Source organism: Corylus avellana, chromosome ca10 (assembly GCF_901000735.1).
Source record: "Corylus avellana chromosome ca10, CavTom2PMs-1.0".
NCBI classification, from domain to species: Eukaryota; Viridiplantae; Streptophyta; class Magnoliopsida; order Fagales; family Betulaceae; genus Corylus; species Corylus avellana.
In genome coordinates, this window is record NC_081550.1 from 9,102,712 (window position 1) to 9,122,474 (window position 19,763).

Here is a 19,763-nt window from a genome sequence, read left to right on the forward strand (position 1 = left end):
TCAGTCTCACGACTCTCACGGTTTCACCCCTCGGTAGTAGGTAAAGAAATCTCAATTCTCATATTTGGTAAATTGGTATGAATAGATTTTTGGTTTGATTTGTTGTTTTGGATTTTTCGTCTGTGAGTAGGGCCTACTGATTAGTGATTAGGTTTTTGGTCTATTTTGATTATGCAGTATTGATTATGTTTTTGGTTTTTGGTATTTTTTTTTTTGTCTAATTTTGCTCATTAGTTAATTTTGCTTATTAGTAAAAAACTTTTAATGATTTTGCTGATTAGTTAATTTTGTTGATTTTGCTAATTAGTAAAAGGGCCAACTGTTAATGATTTTGCTGGTTTGCTGATTATGCAGTACTGATTAGGTTTCTGGTTTGTGGTCTGATTTTGGGTTTGATTTTGCTGATTATTTAACTTGGGTTGATTTTGCTAATTAGTTAATTTTGCTGATTAGTTGATTTTGCTAATTAGGGCAATAAAAGGGCCCAACTTTTAATTGATGTAAATGTCAATTAATTATTTGTTTCCTATTTTATAAATTGTTGATTTTTTTTTTTTTTTTCCATTTATTGTAGACTCATGGCTGGTCATTCATCTAGTGGTATGGGTTCTAGTTCTGCTTCATCTACTCCTACTCGTAGTGATAGTACTATGCCTTCCATTGATAATGATACTGTTGGATGTGTTGGTGTTGGCACTCAAAACCCTAGTTTAGCTCTCCCACCAAAACCTAAAAAATCTGAGTAAACATCAATGGTTTGGGAACATTTTACCAAGGTAGAGGGGGGTGATCCCGATGATCCTAAATCACAATGCAATTATTGCAAGAAATTGTTTAGTAGTCACAGTAAAAGGTTAGGTACTTCATCAATGCTAACACATTTGAAGAATACTTGCAAAAAATATTCCAGTAAGTTTGATAAGTCACAATCAAAGTTAAGTTTTGAGGTTAAGAGGGAAGGCCAAATGGCAGTGGGAGAAGGAATTGTTGGTAATTTGGTGATTACTAAATACAATGCTGGGAAAATAAGGGAAGCAATTGCGAAGATGATAATTAAGGATGAGTTGCCATTTAGGTTTGTAGAAGGTGAAGGGTTTCGGGATTTCATGAATATAGTTGAGCCTAGGTTTTCAATTCCTTCTCGTTATACTGTGATGAAGGATTGTATTAAGCTCTTCTTGTCTGAGAAGGAAAAGTTGAGGGCAATGTTTAAGACAACTTGAGTTCGGGTTTGTCTTACCACTGATACATGGACTTCGGTTCAAAACCTTAATTATATGGTAATCACCTCCCATTTTATTGATAGTGATTGGAACTTACACAAAAGAATTTTAAACTTTTGTTTAATTCCTAATCACAAAGCTGATACCATTGGGGAGAAGATTTTGTCGTGTATGCTTGAGTGGGGTATTCATAACATTTTCACTATCACAATTGACAATGCTTCTACCAATGATGCTGCTTTGGAGTTTGTGAAGAGGAGAACTGGTAATAAGGAGGGTCTGCCATATTAGAGAGTCGGTTTATGCATATCAGGTGTTGTGCACACATATTAAATCTTATTGTGACTGATGGTTTGAAAGAGGTAGATGACTCCATTGTGAGGGTTAGAAGTGCGGTGAAGTATGTGAAGTCTTCACCTGCAAGATTTGAGAAGTTTAAGGGTTGTATTGAAAGAGAACAAATTTCTTTCAAGGGTTTGTTGTGTCTTGATGTTTCAACTAGATGGAACTCTACATTTTTTATGTTGGAAGGTGCTGAAAAATGTCAATCTGCTTTCCAACTTATGGAAGAGTTTGATAAAAACTTTAAGAGTGCATTGAATGAGGAAAAGAATGAGAAAGAGGGTTTGGGACCTCCTACATGTGTTGATTGGAATCGTATTAGGATTTTTCTTAAGTTTCTCAAACTTTTTTATGATGCCACAATGCGACTTTCAGGGTCTTTATATTGTACATCTAATATGTACTTCCAAGAAGTTTGTGGCATTCAAATGCATTTACAAGAGTATATTGATAGTGATGATTTTGTATTGAGTTCTATGGTAGAGAGGATGATGATGAAGTACAATAAATATTGGGGGGATCTTGAAAACAATGATAAGGTTAACTTGATGATGTTTGTTACGGTTGTACTTGATCCACGAACCAAATTGGAGTCATTGGAATATTGGTTCAAAGATGTGCTTGGTGACAAGAAATGTGAGGAGATGGTGAAAAAATTGAAATCATGCCTTAACAAATTGTATGATCACTACAATGTTGGACAGAGTTCATCTCAAGTTCAACATGGTAGTGAATTGCTTCAAGGTTCCTCAATGAAAATAGAAGAAACTGAGAGTGCCAACTTTTACTTCATGAATAGGTTTCATAAATACCTAACTTCTAAAGGTGATATGGAAAGCAAATCGGAGATCGATCGATATTTGATGGAGGATGTTGAAAAAGCGAATGTGAATTTCGATGTTTTAAATTGGTGGAAGGTGAACTCAACCGAATTCCCAATTCTTGCCAAAATAGCATGAGATGTGTTGGCCATTCCCATTACAACAGTTACTTCAGAATCGGCTTTTAGCACAGGAGGACGTGTGTTGGATCCTTTTCGAAGTTCACTGGTCCCAGGAACGGTTGAAGCATTGATATGTGCACAAAACTGGTTAAGATCAAAACCTTTAAGTTCTGACTCAGATGTGGTTGATGATCCTGAAAGTTATAAGCTTGCATCAGGTAAGCTTTTTGATTATTTTAGTTTACTTCTTAATTTGTTTTCCTATTTACAAATTTCATTTAACTATTTCAATTGAGATTGTAATTTTTTTTTTTTGATTCATTCTTTATAGAAATAACTTTGAAGAATATCAGCATTCTACTTGAGGATGATTAGTGACTTAAAGCTGCATTCTGCTTGGTGGCTGTTGGATTTTGTTGCTAGGAGCCTAGGCCTGGTGGTCTAGTGATTTGTTGGCCAATAGCTTGGATTTTGTAACTTTTATTTTTGATGTAACAGAGTTTTATGTGTGCTTGCCCTTTAAATTTTATTTATGTAATATGTGCAACACTGCAACTGTTAAACATACATTTTATTTGCTTTTTTCTTTTTTTTTTTTCTTTTTTGGTAGTTGTTTAGTGCCCTACTGTGACACTGTCCAGGTAGAATTATTTTGTAGTTTGATTTTTTGTTTAGTGCTCTACTGTCTAGGTAGGGTTATTTTGTAGTTAGATTTTTTGTTTAGTGCCCTACTGTCCAGGACTCCAAGTAGAGTTAGTTAGAGTTATTTGATTCACACAAAAAAAATCCAACCATATATTTTATGAAAATTGTAAACAATACAAGACAATGAATTCTTGATGGGTTTTAGTCCAAATGTAGTTTTTAAAAAAAGTTACAAGAAACCAGTTTTTAAAAAAAATTACAAAAAACCAGTTTTTTTTTAAAAAAAATTACAAAAAAACCAGGACTTAAATTGAAATTGATACCCATTAAAAATACCCGACCCGCCCCGAGCAACCCGAGCAACCCGCCCCGTTCTACTCGAAACCCGGCGGTTTTAGTGCATACAACCCGGGTAATGGGTAAGGGTTTATCAAACCCGATGGGCACGGGTTGGGTGGTAAAAAACTCCAAACCCGCCCCGAACCGACCCGTGCCCAGCCCTATACAAAAGCACCATCTCCTCTAAGCCTTTCTCTCAAGCCCATACTGACACAATCATTTACCCAACAGTGCATGATTGAACCTCAAAAGGTTCATCTTTGTCAGTTATGGAAAATGAAACATTGACTTCACTGGAATTTCCTAATTTGCAACCATGAGTGAACGTAGCTACACAAATTTCAAGTGAGGTGTATATTTGGAGCACTTGGTTAATACAGTAAAAAAAAATGTATTGAACAACATATGTGCTCAAAGAACTTATTACAAGGAAATTTCCTAGCTGTGCAACCATAATTTGTGGTGACAATATCATGTGTTCAGATTTTTCATGGGGTATATGCTTGTGAGTATGCCCTCAAGGAAATTTGACACATCAAGTTTATTGTAAGATGAAGTTTTACAATATCATGGTATGTGTTCAAATTGTTCATGGGATTTTGCATGGCCTCAAGGATTTCTACCCTCTAGCAGCCTCTCACAATCTCAATGATTTTACTGTACAAGGCGGCTTCCTTAGCTGTGGTTAGGCTTTTTCTCCACCCATTCTCAGCCATCAACAAAGGGCCAATCACCCAAAATCACAATTAAACCCACACCAATTTCAACCCAAAATCAACAACTTCAAATCCTATCATAAAACTCAATGTGGGAAAAATATAGCACCAACAACTGAAAATCACTACAACCAACCACAATAATTTGAACCCAAAATCAACAAAATCAAAACACATCCGAAATTTCCAAACAAAAACTCTCATCCAATGGGTATAACCCTGTTTAAACTACAATGGAAATCCTCAAAGTTAAACCCTAAAATTTTTTAACCCTCACAACACACCAAACAGCAACCGAAACGCTAGAAACAATGGCCCCAAATTCTGAGGAAAAAGAAACCAAACCGAAAGGAATTCAAAAAAGAACGACACAGGGGGAGAAAAAGAAAAGGAAATTCAAGCTCTTACCTTGTGGTCGCACACTGATTTTCCCCCTACTCGAAATAGAGCATACGTCTGAAACCACGGTGAAACGGGAACAAGAGGCTGTATTTTCGAAAGGGGTGGGGGTGAAACGACAGCCGGTATTTTCGCAGGGGGGGGATGGGTGCTTCAGTCGTTTAGGAGAAGCCACAGAGATGAAGAGCGGGCTGGAGGATTTTGAGAAGCTGGGGGAAAACAGACGCTGCGCACGGACGGTTTTGGGAGAAATATAATCAAGGGCAAAAGTGTAAAGACATATAAGGAAAAAGACAAACACAGTGTTGAGGCCGGCCTCAAGGCTATTGCCAAACGCCACCTTAATGTATGAAGAAAATAGCAGAAGCAAGAACAAAGAGAACACAAAAATTTGGGATGATTTGATTTATGTCCACCACTGGCCCATTAGAAAAGAAGTTTCTCAAGAGTTGCATAAGCAATATATTGGTTTAGTGCTCTAATCTTTTTTGCCAAATGTGTGGAGCTTATGACTTGCGACTATATGTCGGGAATATCTACTAAAATAGAATTGAGGTTTAAGTTCTTTAGAGGCTGTCTTTTGTGCTCTATTAACGTTAACGTATAGGCATAGGGATGAATTCCATGTTATAGTTTTTCAAAGTATGGTAATGTGTTCATGGAACCTCACAGACATGTCTTGCATCTTCGTGTTTTGAAGAATACTCAAACAATCTACAAAGAAAGAAGTTAGAAATGAATATGTAATTCACATAATCAAACATTCTACTATTTTATTATTTCAAGCAATATCTTACACCCTCTTTGTATTAATGGTTCTCAGAATTTTACAAGCACATGGTTTTACCTCACAACACGGTCACACACTCACACAGGCATACATGCCTGAAAAAAACCTATAGGTTGACCATTCCTATGTTGGCTTCACTTCTCTCAAGGGTGTGTAAGTTACTTTTGATCTTCCTGGCCAAATGAGTGTGAGAAGTTTAATTATAAATCAAAGTTTGGAAACTCATTCAACCCTGTAAAAACAAAACAGAACATTTAATTGCCTCATTTGTGGTTTTGTTTTATAGGTCTTCTTCTTTAAGTATTCATCGGTTTTGTTTTATATGGCTTTAATTTATTAGTCTATATTAATCATGTGCTACTTCTCCTTTTAGGGAGGCTAAATTTAGTTTTGTATGTTTTATGTTTTGTGTTTTAAATTTATAGAACGAACAATTGGTGACTAATTTTCATTTATGAAATATGCAGAACGAAGGTGATCGTATTTGTGATTATTTTATCTGGGTTGACGAAGAAGTTATGCTCCCCGTGTCACATTTCAATGCCCACTTAAGAATGTTATTTGCCACTTGCTTGATTTTAGCATTTTTGTTGTTGTCTTGTTTTGTTAGTGTTAGGGAGAAACATCATTGCACTGTTAGTAGGCAATGTTGTCGTGAGAGGGAGAAACCTATGTAGTTTAAGAACTTTTATTTAGTGGCTTGTCTTAAAGTGCAAAAACAATGTTGCCTATTAATTTTTGTTGAACTTCTTTTGTTGATGCAGCTCTTAATGTATGGACTTTTACTCACCTTGCTATTAATTTGCAAAGTTATTCTTGTTGATGGTGTTGGTGCAATGATGATATGATTTGTACATGATATGGCGATGATAAAATGCATCTATATCCTAACGGTTGCCAGTTGTAGTTAGTGGAGCCTTGGTTAACTGGATGTAGGAAGGGAGCTTAAACTATGCCATTAGTCATCTTCTCAAAGAAGCAACGAAACTAATCCTGCATAAACTAACCAATTATGTCTGAAGCAATTTAAATAAGCTTATTCCATTATTCTGTGGCCTGAAAAATGGCATAGTAACAACTAAGTTTGTGGTTCATCTAGACATCTAGACATCTAGACATCCACACATTTAGACATCCAAACTGGATATTCATGCTTGCTGAATTTTGTACAACTAAGTTTGTGGTTCATCCATATATATTACACATCGAACATGACCATTTGTTGCTTCCACCATCCCTTCCTTTGGATATAATATTTTTGCCAATCCGGCTTCTTTCCTTTTTTCTTATTAACCTCTATTACTGCAATTGCCTTCTCCACAGTTGGTACAATAGTTTTACCTCTTCTGGCAGGTGTTGATGTACATGCATTAGTAAGCCCATATTGTGGTTGAGGAGGCTAAGAAGATCCAATTGGTTGAGCAAACCCTTCTGGTTGCGATGTCCCATATACCTGCGTCGACAAGTGTGTGCTTACATTAACCAACCATCAAATTCAAAGGAAAAAAATAAATAAAAGAAACATTTAGTGTATGAAGTACTCACAATAACACTAGCATTGCTCTGAGACTATGTGGACTGTGTGGACTGTGTTCGAGGAGGTCCATACAACCGTATTGTGTTGACAGTACCCTAAAACTATGTAACATTAAAATAGTAACTTCCATTCAAAAGTAAAATGCACATTAAATAAAATGGACTACAATGAAATAATATTATCAATAGTTTACTTACACTAGCATTGCTCTGAGATTGTGGTGTTTGATTTCGAGGATGTCCATACAACCGTATTGTGTTGACAATATCCTAAAACTACGTAACATCAAAACATTAACTTCCATGCAAAAGTAAAATGCACATTAACTTAAAAGGACTACAATGAAATAATATTATCAATAACTTGCTTACACTAGCATTGCTCAGAGACTATGTGGACTGTGTTTGAGGAGCTCCATACAACCGTAATGTGTTGACAGTACCCTGAAATTGACAGTACACAACCGTAATGTTTTGATGTTACATAGTTTTAGGATATTGTCAACACAATACGGTTGTATGGACTACAATGAAATAATATTATCAATAACTTGCTTACACTAGCATTGCTCAGAGACTGTGTGGACTGTGTTTGAGGAGCTCCATACAACCGTAATGTGTTGACAGTACCCTGAAATTGACCTCTACCTCCACCCCTAGTCCTTGGTCCACCTCTATGCAGTCCAGTAGGCCCTCCCCTAGTCCTTGATCCACCTATTTGCAGTCCAGAATACCTTTTTAGGGTAGGTTGACCCCTACCCCTACTCCTACTCCTATTACTCTCTCTACCTCTAGAAGATGCATCAGTAGCTTGCGAAATCTGTAAAGATGATGTAAACATGGTAAACCAAATGTAATGAAGTTATGGCAATGAGTAATGACATTTTAATAGTTTGGAACTTACTGTTTCAGCATCAGAGGTTGGCTGGGGAGTTGGGGTCTGACCACATAAACTTGGACCACTACCATCTTGTACCTATGATAACAAACTTGTCAAACATTAACATAATATAACCAAAAAAAAAAAAAAAAATCTACATAATCAAGTAGTAGCTCACCTCATATTGTCTTGCACTCCTGCTTTCTCCCCTGTAATTCACTGCCCCTCTTCTATTCTGTGGACATGTTCTGCTATTGTGTCAAATCCCTCTGCATTTGCTGCATCTCATTCTAACCCACCTTTTCTCATACTGTATTGATTAATAGGCTTTTCTGGACTCCTTATTCTTACTTTTTTGGGCCTCCCTAGTTGTATTCTACGTAAGGGGTCCACATGGTCGTAGTTTGTCTTCACTCATTGGTCCTTTCCAAGCATTGGATAAACAATTTCATCATAGGCTTTTTTATACATCTCAACAGTATACCAATCATCTACATAATCTTCGGGGTTTGCATTAACAAATCAAATTGCAGATATTACATGTGCACATGGGATTCCTGTCAAGTCCCACTGTCTACAGCCACAAGTTCTCCTCATCATATTTACAACATACTGCTTGTTATTGTGTGTCACCTCATATAACCCAACCCCAGCATATGTGATGTAGCAATGCCCAGCAACTTGTCCAATTTCATCCAATTTGGCAACAACCCTTGGACAAAGCCTACCAGTCATGGTTGGGATGTCATCCCTCTTTGTTTGATATCTTTTCATCAACTTCTTCCTTATAATTTCTAACATGGATATGATTAGCAAGTCACGTGTATTCAGAATATAAGCATTGAAGCACTCGAACAGGTTGTTTACAAGTAGATCACACTTGAGAAATGTATTGAACCAAGCCCTGGACCATGAGCTTGGGTCAATCTTTGACAAATAGCTGTATGCATCCTCGCTTATATGCTTCAATTCATCCATTTTCTTATGGAACTCGGCTTCAGTGTATGATGCAACCACAGCTCATAACTTGTCCTTCAATGCAAGACTACGATGACCTATGTCTTTGAAGTTTGCATATAAATGCCTCACACAAAACCGGTAGTCACCCCCAGGAACCACCACATCAAAAGCTGGTTGCAGCCTCTACACTCAGTCACAATAATAAACAACACTTGGTTACCTTTTGATGAAAACAAAGAAAAACAAAAATAAAGAAACATAATGAACTTAAAATATAATTACCTTTTGATGATCAGAAATAAATGTCCATCATTGTGCAGGGAGTGCCAAGATCTGATAGCAAAGTTTCAAGAAACCATATCCAACTGTCTTTGGTTTCTGTCTTAACAACTGCAAGTGCCACTGGTTACATGTTATTATTGCCATCCCTCGAAATGGTAGACAAAAGCTGTCTCTTAAAAGTCCCCTTCAAAAAACATCCATCTAACCCAATGATAGGCCTACAACCAGTTCGAAAACCTTTCTTCATGGCCGCCAAAGAGAAATTCAACCTATGGAAACATGCTGGATGGTCAGGTAAAGGTCTATCAATCTTCATCATCACACAACTACCCCAATTCGTTTGTCTAATTGTTTCACAATAATCCCAAAGCCTATTGTATTGAAGCTTTACTTTGCCCTAGATCATTTCCTTTGCAATTCTTCTAGCCCTAAACAATTGCCAATTATTAATATCAACACCCCACTTATCTTTCACTTCCTCAAGAATTGCCTTCAATGGCATGTTAGGTTGTGCTCTAAACTTGTCAATTAGTTTATCAGCAATCCATGCAGATTTCACAGTCGAATTCCTATGCTTCCTTGTACAAGTGTGTTTGTCCTATATTGATCTAATTTCAAATGACTTCAGATCCTTACATTTACGACGGTAAACCCGATACCTACAATCTGGATCACTGCATACCACAATACATTTGGCCAGGTAATTCTTTTTAAACCTTATATCCTTCCAATTTTTTAAATTGTTCTATCTAATAGCTTCTCTAAAGACTTTGATTGAGGAAAATCTCTGCCTATTACCCAATTGTGGGTTCGACATGTCAGTTTCTTGAAACTCTATTCGCCTAGTTACACATGTAGTAAGAGATGAAACCTCATTCTCCTCATCATTTATGGGAGGGAATACAAGAATGTCACTTCGTGCCATGTTAGAGTTTGCATCATCATCATCAACCTCATCACCATAGCATTTACCCCTTCCACTATCTTTTTCAGCTCCCTTTGCATTTGTATTTTGATTATCATCCTCCGCCTCCTCATCACTCTCCTCCTAATCATCATTATCCTCACCCTCATTACCCTCCACATCACCCTCAACACCACCCTCCTCAACATTGCCCCTGCCATAGATTGACCAGGTAGGTTGTTATCTTCATCAAACAAGTCCAATTCTAACACCTCTTCCCAATAAGGATCATCTCGATCAATCTTATTGTTTTCACCATATTCACCATCATTATCATCATTACCGTCTTCATATTCATCATCATCAACTGTAGGATCATAAAATGAAACATGGTACAACTCAATAACCGGTACCCCTTTATGTGCAGCAACCATTTCCAACACATTATAGTATGATGAAATTAATTTCAAACCGCTTTGGATACTACAACCCAGGTGTAAGAAATATACCAAATCCCCCGACTTGTATCCATACTTTTTGACTATACCTTCAATCTCAAAAAATGACAACTTGTCCTCGTCATACGTCTCATTATACACATCTACCTCACTCTCCACATATGAGAACGTAAACTCCCTATTAATCGTACTACCATAATGCACCTCAATGACAAACTATCGTGTAGTCATCCTAAACAATAAAAAAATTAAAGAAAATTAACAACTCAATAAAATATTAAACAAATCAAGCTTAAGTAAATATCAAGTAAATATTAAGTACAATTTAACTTTAATTAATTGGGCACATCCCGAGACCACATGTAGACAATATATGGTCATTAATTATGTACACAATATTATATGGGTACATGCAGCTTTCTATGATCTATTATTGAATTACCTATTTGCCCTGTTCTTTACACTTAAAAGGGTAAATATCATTCTATTTCCCGTTTGTGCTTTGGTGGACCTTGTTGTTAATGCTAGGACCATTTTCTTCATTTTGATAATTTGTTATGTTCAAAGAATACTGATTCAAATTGTTTAAACTTAGGCACATTGTTTCTTTATTATTATTATTATTCAAGCATAATAATTTAAAATGGTTTTACCTTAGTTTATCTTCCACTGTTGCAATATACTAGCACTTGAGCAGCACATTTGTTTTACTATTTACCACAGACAAAAGGGGACCACAAAAAAAAGAAAAGAAAAGAAAGGAAAAACAGACAAGCAAAAAAACAAGCAGACAATAAACCCATCCGACAATAAGTAGACAAGTAGACAATAAACCCATTAACCAGAAACTACAAACATTATTCAGTGGAACCAAAACCCCCAATAAGTAGACAAGCAAAAAAATATACAAAATAAAATAAAATAAAAAATAACAAAGGGACCCATATCATTTTCTTTCACCATAAAGTCAATTTGCCTTCACACTAAACCAAAAAATCGCTTGGGAGAACTACAAAATGACCTAAACCCATCGAGATTGAGCTTTCTGCACAAACCCTAAAAATAGAAAAAACTCAATTAAATTTAGTAGGTTACTTTTAGTGCCGAAATCTTCAAAGGATTTCAAAGTTTAATAGGTTGGCCTTCAATCTTTATGGTTTAACGATATATACTTTTTTCGGAATTTAATGGGAAGTGAATAAATCTGAAGCAAACGTTGTTTGTTAGGTGAAGGCAAATTCCTTAAACACTTGCTGCGTGAAGGGAAGAGAAACACATAGGTTATTTTGTGGGTGAGGGCAAATTCCTTAAACGGCATTGTTTTGAGGGATTTATTTTTAATTTGATTTTTTTTCCCAAAATGGCATTTTAGTAACTTAATCTTGCCAAAACGACGTAATATTGAATTTTTCATCCAATTTGATGGTAATGACTAACGTAGTAGCCAAATTGCAACTGGTTGGTAGTTTGGAGGCTATTTTATCACTCTTTGAATTTTAGGGGGCTAAAATGAAAATGATTGGTAGTTTTGGGGGTAGATTATATTTTTCCCAAAAAAACTAATAAAATATTCTATTTGATTCTCACTCCTCTCTACAAATAGTGAAAATAAATAAATAAAATTAATATTTTAAATGAAAATAATGAAAGTTGATAGATAAAATGCTCAGCCATGCTTTGGATAAACACCAAGCAGTCACATTGGGCTAGTCAAAATAGCTAAAAGGTTATTTTGGCTAGCCCTATAGCAAAAAAATTTCAAAAAAGTTCAACATTTGGCTAGTCAAAATGGCTAAGGATTTGTTGAGAGCACTGTAGCTCAACAATACATAATTTATATTAATAAAAAAAATAAATATGATTCTCTCTATTTTTTGAAAATAGTAAAAGTAAATAAAAAATAAATATTTTAAATGAAAAATATATTTTTTTAGCAAAATTTTAGATAAACACTTTCTAAGTCAAATGAATTCTCTGGGTTTATTTGATAAACGATTTTGTTTTGGTTTTGGTTTGATATTGTAGCAAAAAGTAATTGATGTGAAAAAAAGTAAAAATGTTTTTTTTAAAAAAAAAAAGTGAAAAAGTAAGAATGTTTGGTATGAAAAAATGAAAAAATTTTGTTTTGTATTAATTTTTTTATTTGAATAATAATAAAAAATAATTGATGTGATGTAAAAAAAAAAGAAAATATTAAAGAAATGAAAAAGTGATGAATAGTGTAGTGCCAAAATCATAAAAAAAACCTTTATCAAACAAAGCTCTATATTCCCTCCCTGTGTTGACTAGTTTTTCTATTTAAAATTCCCAATGGCATCACATCCAAAAAAAACAAAAAAAAAGAAAAAAAAAGAAAAGAAAAAGAAAAGCAATAAATAATTATGATCAAAATAAACAATTTTCTTTTAAAGCAATCTTTTACTTTTAGGTGGGCAATTATCGTATGCAACAAAGAAAGTTTCTATTTCCTGCAATCACATCACAATTTCTGTTGCATAGTCCCAGGAGCACGGAGTTGCACTGAAAAGCTTCTCCCTCCATCTGCTGAAATCTCTCGCTCTCTAAAATGGAGCTTTTACAGTCGCGCAGGGCGGAGATGATAAGCATAGCCGTGGCTCTCGCAGCCATCGTCGGCGGTTCCGCCTACTATTACTACCTCACCAGGAAACCTAAAGGTTTGACTTTCACCTCTCACTTCGTTTCTCATTTTTGGCTTTCTTCGCATTTCCAACATGTTTTCTTTAATGCTTAAAATCATAGTCATTACTCAAGTTTCATAATTCCTTGGTTTTTGTTTTTGTTTTTTTTTTTTTGATTTGGTAAAGGTTGTTTGTGTTTGTATCTCGGATTACTAGTCTTGGTTTGATCTGTCCTGAATAGTTTGAGCAATGCTGATAATTGAACATCTAAGGTTAGATCCGATGTTGTGTATGGTGCATTGAAAGTAAATTTAGAAGACACGATTGATAAGAGAGAAAAGCAAATACGGTTATTAGTTTGAAGGAATGGGATTTGGTTCCTAATTCTTGGGATTTCCGAGTGAAAGACAGTTCGTCTAAGATTCTGTAGGAGCTCATATGAGAGAGAACCTGATTTGAATAACACGAAATATTGTAAAATCAGATTTTGTGTCTTGGACCTTTAGAAGATTATGGTGCTGTTGCATTCCTTGAAATTGGAACTGCTTTAGAAGATCATTACAATCGCATGGGCTTCATTAAAATTTGTAAACTAAAGCCTGACACGCAGATGATGAAACTTATGTAACAGGTAGGTGGAGTGAATCCTGCTATAGCATGTGCAAGATAATGTGTTTGAGATGATTGTATATCCAAAATATCCTCAAACAGAACGGTTTAAAAGCAAATAAATTTAGAAATTACTACTATCAAATTGCAAGAAAAATTGAACCCCCATTTGTCATTTAATGAATTTCAGGAGAACCTCTTCAATTCATAGTCAATGAGAGACTGTTTCCTTAAATGATGTACACACTCACTTACAATAGACCATGAATGTAGCTACTGACAATGTATTTTGGGCATGGCCTTGTGCTTGTGCTATGCCCATTCTGTTCTCTTAGTCAATTCTTATTACTTAGGTAGAGTTTCTACTTATTTTGTGAGGCAAATCGTGAACAGCTCCATCATTTGTGTTGTTTATTCTTAATGTTTTGAAGCGGTTTTGGGGCTGAAAACTAATTTATCTAAATCAGAGTTAGTTCCTGTTGGAGATATGGTAGTTGTAGAAGGCTTGGCTAGTGTTCTTTATTGTAGGGTGGCATCTTTGCCGATGAAATATTTGAGTCTTCCTTTGGGAGCTTCGTATAATACTACATCTATATGTAATAGTATTGTTGAAACAAATGAAACGGCGTTTGGCTGGTTGGAAGAGGCTTTATTTGTCGAAAACTTGTAAATAATACAAATTTGTACAATTCATAAAATATTTTTCCTTTCTCTACAAAATTTCAGAAAAAAGTAATTAAGGGTGTAATTATTGAATTTAGCGCTCAGCTACCTAAGTCTTTTGGATGAGGTAACAGTGTCCTGATATCCCTATAACTCAAGCTCATTTTTACGATGGTTTTTGGTGAGTGAGCTCTAGAACCTTTACTATATAGGTTTTGACGATGGAGATATTTTGATAGGGTCGGTCTTAAGGGATGGTAATTTACGATGACAATTCAAAGAATTAAGTGCAAGGGAGTTAGAAGCTATAGGGGTGTTTCAGCTGACTTTTTCACAAAAGATAATCTCTATTTCTAATTATCAGGATAACAACTGTGGCTAAGGAGGGGTTTAGGTGCAAGTGTAGAATCCCTCCCTCCCCCCCCCACCCCTCTTTTCTCAATTTTAATTAGTTGTTTGACTTGAAACTACTTGGAATATTGTAACACCCCCTTCGTATAGGAAGACGATATTACACATTTTTTGAACCAGAAATGCAAGGATACAAGAATTCCATAAATTGAAAATAAACAAATTAAACATCTTATTATAATTAAAAGTTCAATTTGAGTAAACTGAAGTCTGAAGGATACCCTAGACTTGAGTAAACTGAAATTAAGAATGATGGGGGACCATGAAAGGATATTCGGCACAGCTTTTGGGACTTGAAACTAATTGATTAACTGGACCCTTTATTCTCATTTTGTGATAAGTGACTCTACATGGTATTAAGCTGAAATATACCGCATGGTGGTTTCAGTTACAGATAGGCACACTTCCCTTTATGATAATTCTGTCTTTGCTCTTTTTGTGATGTTTTCAAGTGGTAGTTCAAAGACAGTGTTTTGTGATGCATGGTAAAGCAACATCCTCTTGGTGTTTCCTTTGAAGTTGTGCAAATTAAAACAGCATCCTCTTAGTTTCTTACTCTTTTTTCTTTTGTGCATAAAGAGGTTATGCCTCTTTTTACCTGCATTTTCTACTAACACTTTATGTGGCATATTAGGTTTCTTGGACCCTGAGAACTTTAAGGAATTTATACTTGTTAAACGGACCCAGCTCAGCCATAATGTGGCTAAGTTCAGATTTGCTCTTCCTACGCCAACCTCAGTGTTGGGTCTTCCAATTGGACAGCATATGAGTTGCAGGTTTGATTTCTAGGTTTTGTCTTTTACTTGTCCAAATCACTAAACAATGTCAATGCCTAGTTTTCTTTTTAATAGGATCCAGTCCCAAGTTATGCATGTCTACTACTTGAATGACACATTTTAGTTACTTTATGGTTGATCATGATGATTATACATTTTATTATACAGAGGAAAAGATGCTCTTGGAGAAGAAGTTATTAAACCATATACTCCAACAACTTTGGATTCTGATGTTGGATACTTTGAATTAGTTATAAAGGTTCACATTCTCTGCAACATGCCATTCATGATTTACATTTTCTCATGAATCAGTTATTGTTTGTTTTATTTATTGCTATTTTAATTTTCATGTCAAATAGATGTATCCACAAGGAAGGATGTCTCACCATTTTCGAGAAATGCGTGAAGGTGATTACTTGGCTGTGAAGGGACCCAAGGTAAAATTACTCCCTTCTGAGATAAATTGTCTTCAATTTCCATCTATGCGCTCCTTTCTCCATGCTGCTTTCCAAAACCCATGTAGTGATTCCTTACATAAGGTACCCATGTGGAAGAAGTTGATCTGGTACTCTTCTACTGTGTAGCCTTTTGAATTGTGTGAATCATTTAGAATGAGTCATTTAAATAAAAATAGCATTATTGTATTTGAACACCTCGACTAATATTGACTATTGGAAGTTATGTAGGTCCTTTTGAGTGAGCCTATCTCTTCTAGCTAATGCCCATTAAAAAACCTGTTATATAAAGTGAAGTCATTATTATATTTTAGTCCTCACTCACAGACATATACATATTTGCTATCATCTATGAAAGAGATACCAAACTTTGAACTTATATTGAACAGTTAATAATATATTTATTTTATGGCTTCCAGGGACGCTTCAAGTATCAGCCCAACCAAGTTAGAGCTTTTGGGATGCTTGCTGGTGGAACTGGCATTACTCCAATGTTCCAGGTATCTACTTCTGAAGTGTAGATGCCAGAGGACCTTTCATGTGCCCCTTCTTTCAGTTGCGCATATCATTGCTTTGAGTTCTATAATGACTTTCCTTTCTCTTTCTGGTTTCCTCAGGTTGCAAGAGCCATACTAGAAAACCCAATTGACAAAACCAACATACATCTTATTTATGCCAATGTCACATATGAGGACATTCTTTTGCAGGTAAAACTCTCTCTCTCTCTCTCTCTCTCTCTCTCTCTCTCTCTATATATATATATATATATATATATATGCCTAACACTCCAATGTGGCTTGTACCCTTATGCATTACATAGGGTACCAATGTGTAAAATACAACACTTGATTGTGAAGATCAAACCTTCTTAACCCCAAGCCTCCAACATTTTGTGAAGAGCGCACTGTGTCCTACCCCACCAAGCGATATTAGACTCCGCCATTTAAACCTCCCTATAGAAAAGCTTAGGCTTAGGGATGTGTGGCAATCCTGCTGAGATTACCTTTAACATTTTCCTTATTGGAAAGGATTCATATCCTTTCAAAATCATAAGCTGTTATATGAATGGCCAAAATTGTTTTGATGCTGAGATGAGAACAACAAAGATTGTACATCATCAAGAATAATATTTTTTGGAACATATCATGCATAAAGTTTTGGGAGGAAAGAAGTCTAGACACTAAAAGTATGTGGAAGCACTTGTTTGGATTTTGATACAAAAAGGATAAAAAGAAAATAGGGGTTTGCTTCATTACCTAGATAACGCATAAGATACATATCATGTGATGATAGTGGCTCCAAGATATTGTGGATTACAAAGCAGACATTTCTACATGTGAGAATGATTGGACACAAGTAATGAATTTCTTTGCTATATATATATATATATATATATATATATATATATATTTTGAAATGTCCACACAAGAGGGGGGAGGGAGATTCGAACTAGTGACCTCTGCTTCATAATTGCTATTGGGTTAACTATATTGCAATTATATCTGTACAGGAAGAGCTGGATAACCTTGCCAGTAACTTTCCCAACCGCTTCAGTGTCTACTATGTTCTGAATCAGGTATTATTTGTTACACAAGTTTTTAACACTATGTATTGTTGATTTTCCTTTCCTTAGTAATTGAGTTGAATAATGAGTACTTCCATCTGGCATATCGTTTTCTAGAGGTTGCATCTGAATCAGAGTCGTATTCATTCAAGATTCGATTTAAAAGTATTAAGGGCTTTGTTTAGACTTCTCACATTCATATCTTAACACATATTTTAAAGATGCAACAGGTTGTAGTAACTGCTATATTGTAGTCTTTCTATTAGATAAGATTTGTATCAGCCATTGATATTGCTTAAAAAGTATAAGGCTATTGAGAGTGCACTGTACTTGATCTTTGTCACTGGCTCTCCCTTTCAAGTGGGTTTCAAGCACACAAAACCAATTAGGCACTAGATTTTCATCGAGAAATTCTTAATACAGTTACATTTTTAAAAAATCAAACCCAAATCAATATGAAGTTGCTGAAAGAGTTGTTTCAGTCAAACACCGTCAAGGGATAGAGAATCCAATTTGACCAGTGGTGATCCTGCAAACATTGTTAGTCCACTTCTTAATAACTTGAACTTTTGGAACTGATGATTTACTGACATGGCACTAAAGTAGGAGGTCTTATGTTCAAACTCCATCCGTTGCTCCCTGTTAGGTTTTTGGAATTACTAGTAATTTTTCATTTATCTAAGCAGTAGTTGGATTAAGAGGTCTTCAGCTCATCCCCATGGGGTAACTCATTTGGCTAGGGATCACGCTTCATGTGGCGGAGGTCACTAGATCGAAGTCTCCTCCCCCCTCCCCCTCCCTTTGTGCGGACATGTCAAAAAACAGACATGTCAAAAAAAAAAAAAAAAAAAAAGGTCTTCAGCTCAATTCCTAGAAACTCTTGTATGGTGATTTCTTCTTATCTGCATGTGGAGCAATACCTGCATTTAGTTCACACTTTATGGGGTTAACTGCTGAAATTGAAAGTTGGGTAGAAACATTGCAACGATGGTGTAATACTTTGGAAGCTAATGTGTCTAGAAAAAATTGTTTCTTGCTTTTGATGATATCCTAATGCTTTTTAACTGGAGACATTTATTTTTGCAACTATATGGTTAGATACGAATTTCCTTGTGTTCAAAAGAAGAAAAAGGGCAATCTCTGTTTAAAACAATCATTTGCTTGATGATTTCTTTGTAATCTGTTTGCCATAATACTGATTTGAATACGATCTACAGCCACCTGAAGGATGGGAAGGTGGTGTTGGTTTCGTATCTAAGGAAATGATTCAAACACGCTGCCCTGCACCCGCACCTGATATTAAGGTGAAGTCAACCTCTCTCTCTCTCTCTCTCTCTCTCTCTTATAATATGATATAAGCTGATGCCAAGGACTATGATTACAGATATTGAGGTGTGGGCCACCACCCATGAACAAGGCTATGGCTGCTCACCTTGATGATCTTGGATACGCTAAGGAAATGCAGTTCAAGTTTTAAGCCTCTGATGGAGTGGGGAGTGTGTGGAGGTGGGGGGTGGTTTGGAACTCTTTTTTATGCTAAATGGTAGCATATGAGACATTTGTGTAATTCCAGGCTTATCCGATTGTCAGTTCGACAATTCAATTAACATACATGGGCTTGAGTTTGTCTCTTTATAAACCTAGCTGCTCCCTATATCTGTGGTGGCGGAGAAACAATATTTAGGTATTAGGTAAGCCTTATAACACAATCATGAATGGAGGCTGGCACTCAGAATTTTCAACTTTTTAGGACCTTTTTTCAAATTGCTTCCAATAACCACTCATGACTCATCATTCAACGAACATTCCTGCTATTGTAAATTACATGAAATTTCTTTGCTCTGTTATTCCTCAAGGTAGTTCTGTCAAACAGGCAACACCAAGTGGACGTGCACCATTGAGACATCGCTCGCAATAAAAAGGGTTACAAGGAAAATGCTAAACTCATCAATTCTAATTGCAATAGTCAACATGAGATTAGGGCTATTAAAAGGTTAGACGTTAAAGAAAGCACGCAATAGTTCCTTGTTGATTTTGAAGCATTCAGCTTCTTAATTTTCAGCCAAAAGTAAAGAGGAAAACAATAATATTTGGGGTCACTATAGGCCCTTGAATTATTACGCAATTTAATAAGCTCATAAACTGTAAAACTTTTCAATTTGAACACCTGAACTTTCAATTGCAGTCAATTTGAACTCTTCCATTAGATTTAACCGTTAACTTCCAACG

General features: G+C 35.7%; 2 protein-coding genes across 2 annotated transcripts; both read left to right on the top strand.

Moving 5' to 3' along the window:
* The first annotated feature begins 1,394 nt into the window (after positions 1–1,394).
* LOC132162879 (zinc finger BED domain-containing protein RICESLEEPER 2-like) lies at positions 1,395–2,524 on the top strand. The gene is made up of 2 exons (XM_059573097.1): positions 1,395–1,488; positions 1,584–2,524. The coding sequence occupies exons 1-2, from the start codon at positions 1,395–1,397 to the stop codon at positions 2,522–2,524; spliced, it is 1,035 nt and encodes a 344-aa protein (XP_059429080.1).
* Positions 2,525–12,875: 10,351 nt separating this feature from the next.
* On the top strand, positions 12,876–19,016 carry LOC132164204 (NADH--cytochrome b5 reductase 1-like). The gene is made up of 9 exons (XM_059574640.1): positions 12,876–13,092; positions 15,374–15,515; positions 15,684–15,774; positions 15,875–15,952; positions 16,390–16,470; positions 16,588–16,677; positions 17,481–17,546; positions 18,752–18,838; positions 18,919–19,016. The coding sequence occupies exons 1-9, from the start codon at positions 12,984–12,986 to the stop codon at positions 19,009–19,011; spliced, it is 837 nt and encodes a 278-aa protein (XP_059430623.1). The 5' UTR covers positions 12,876–12,983; the 3' UTR covers positions 19,012–19,016.
* The last annotated feature ends 747 nt before the right edge of the window (positions 19,017–19,763 follow it).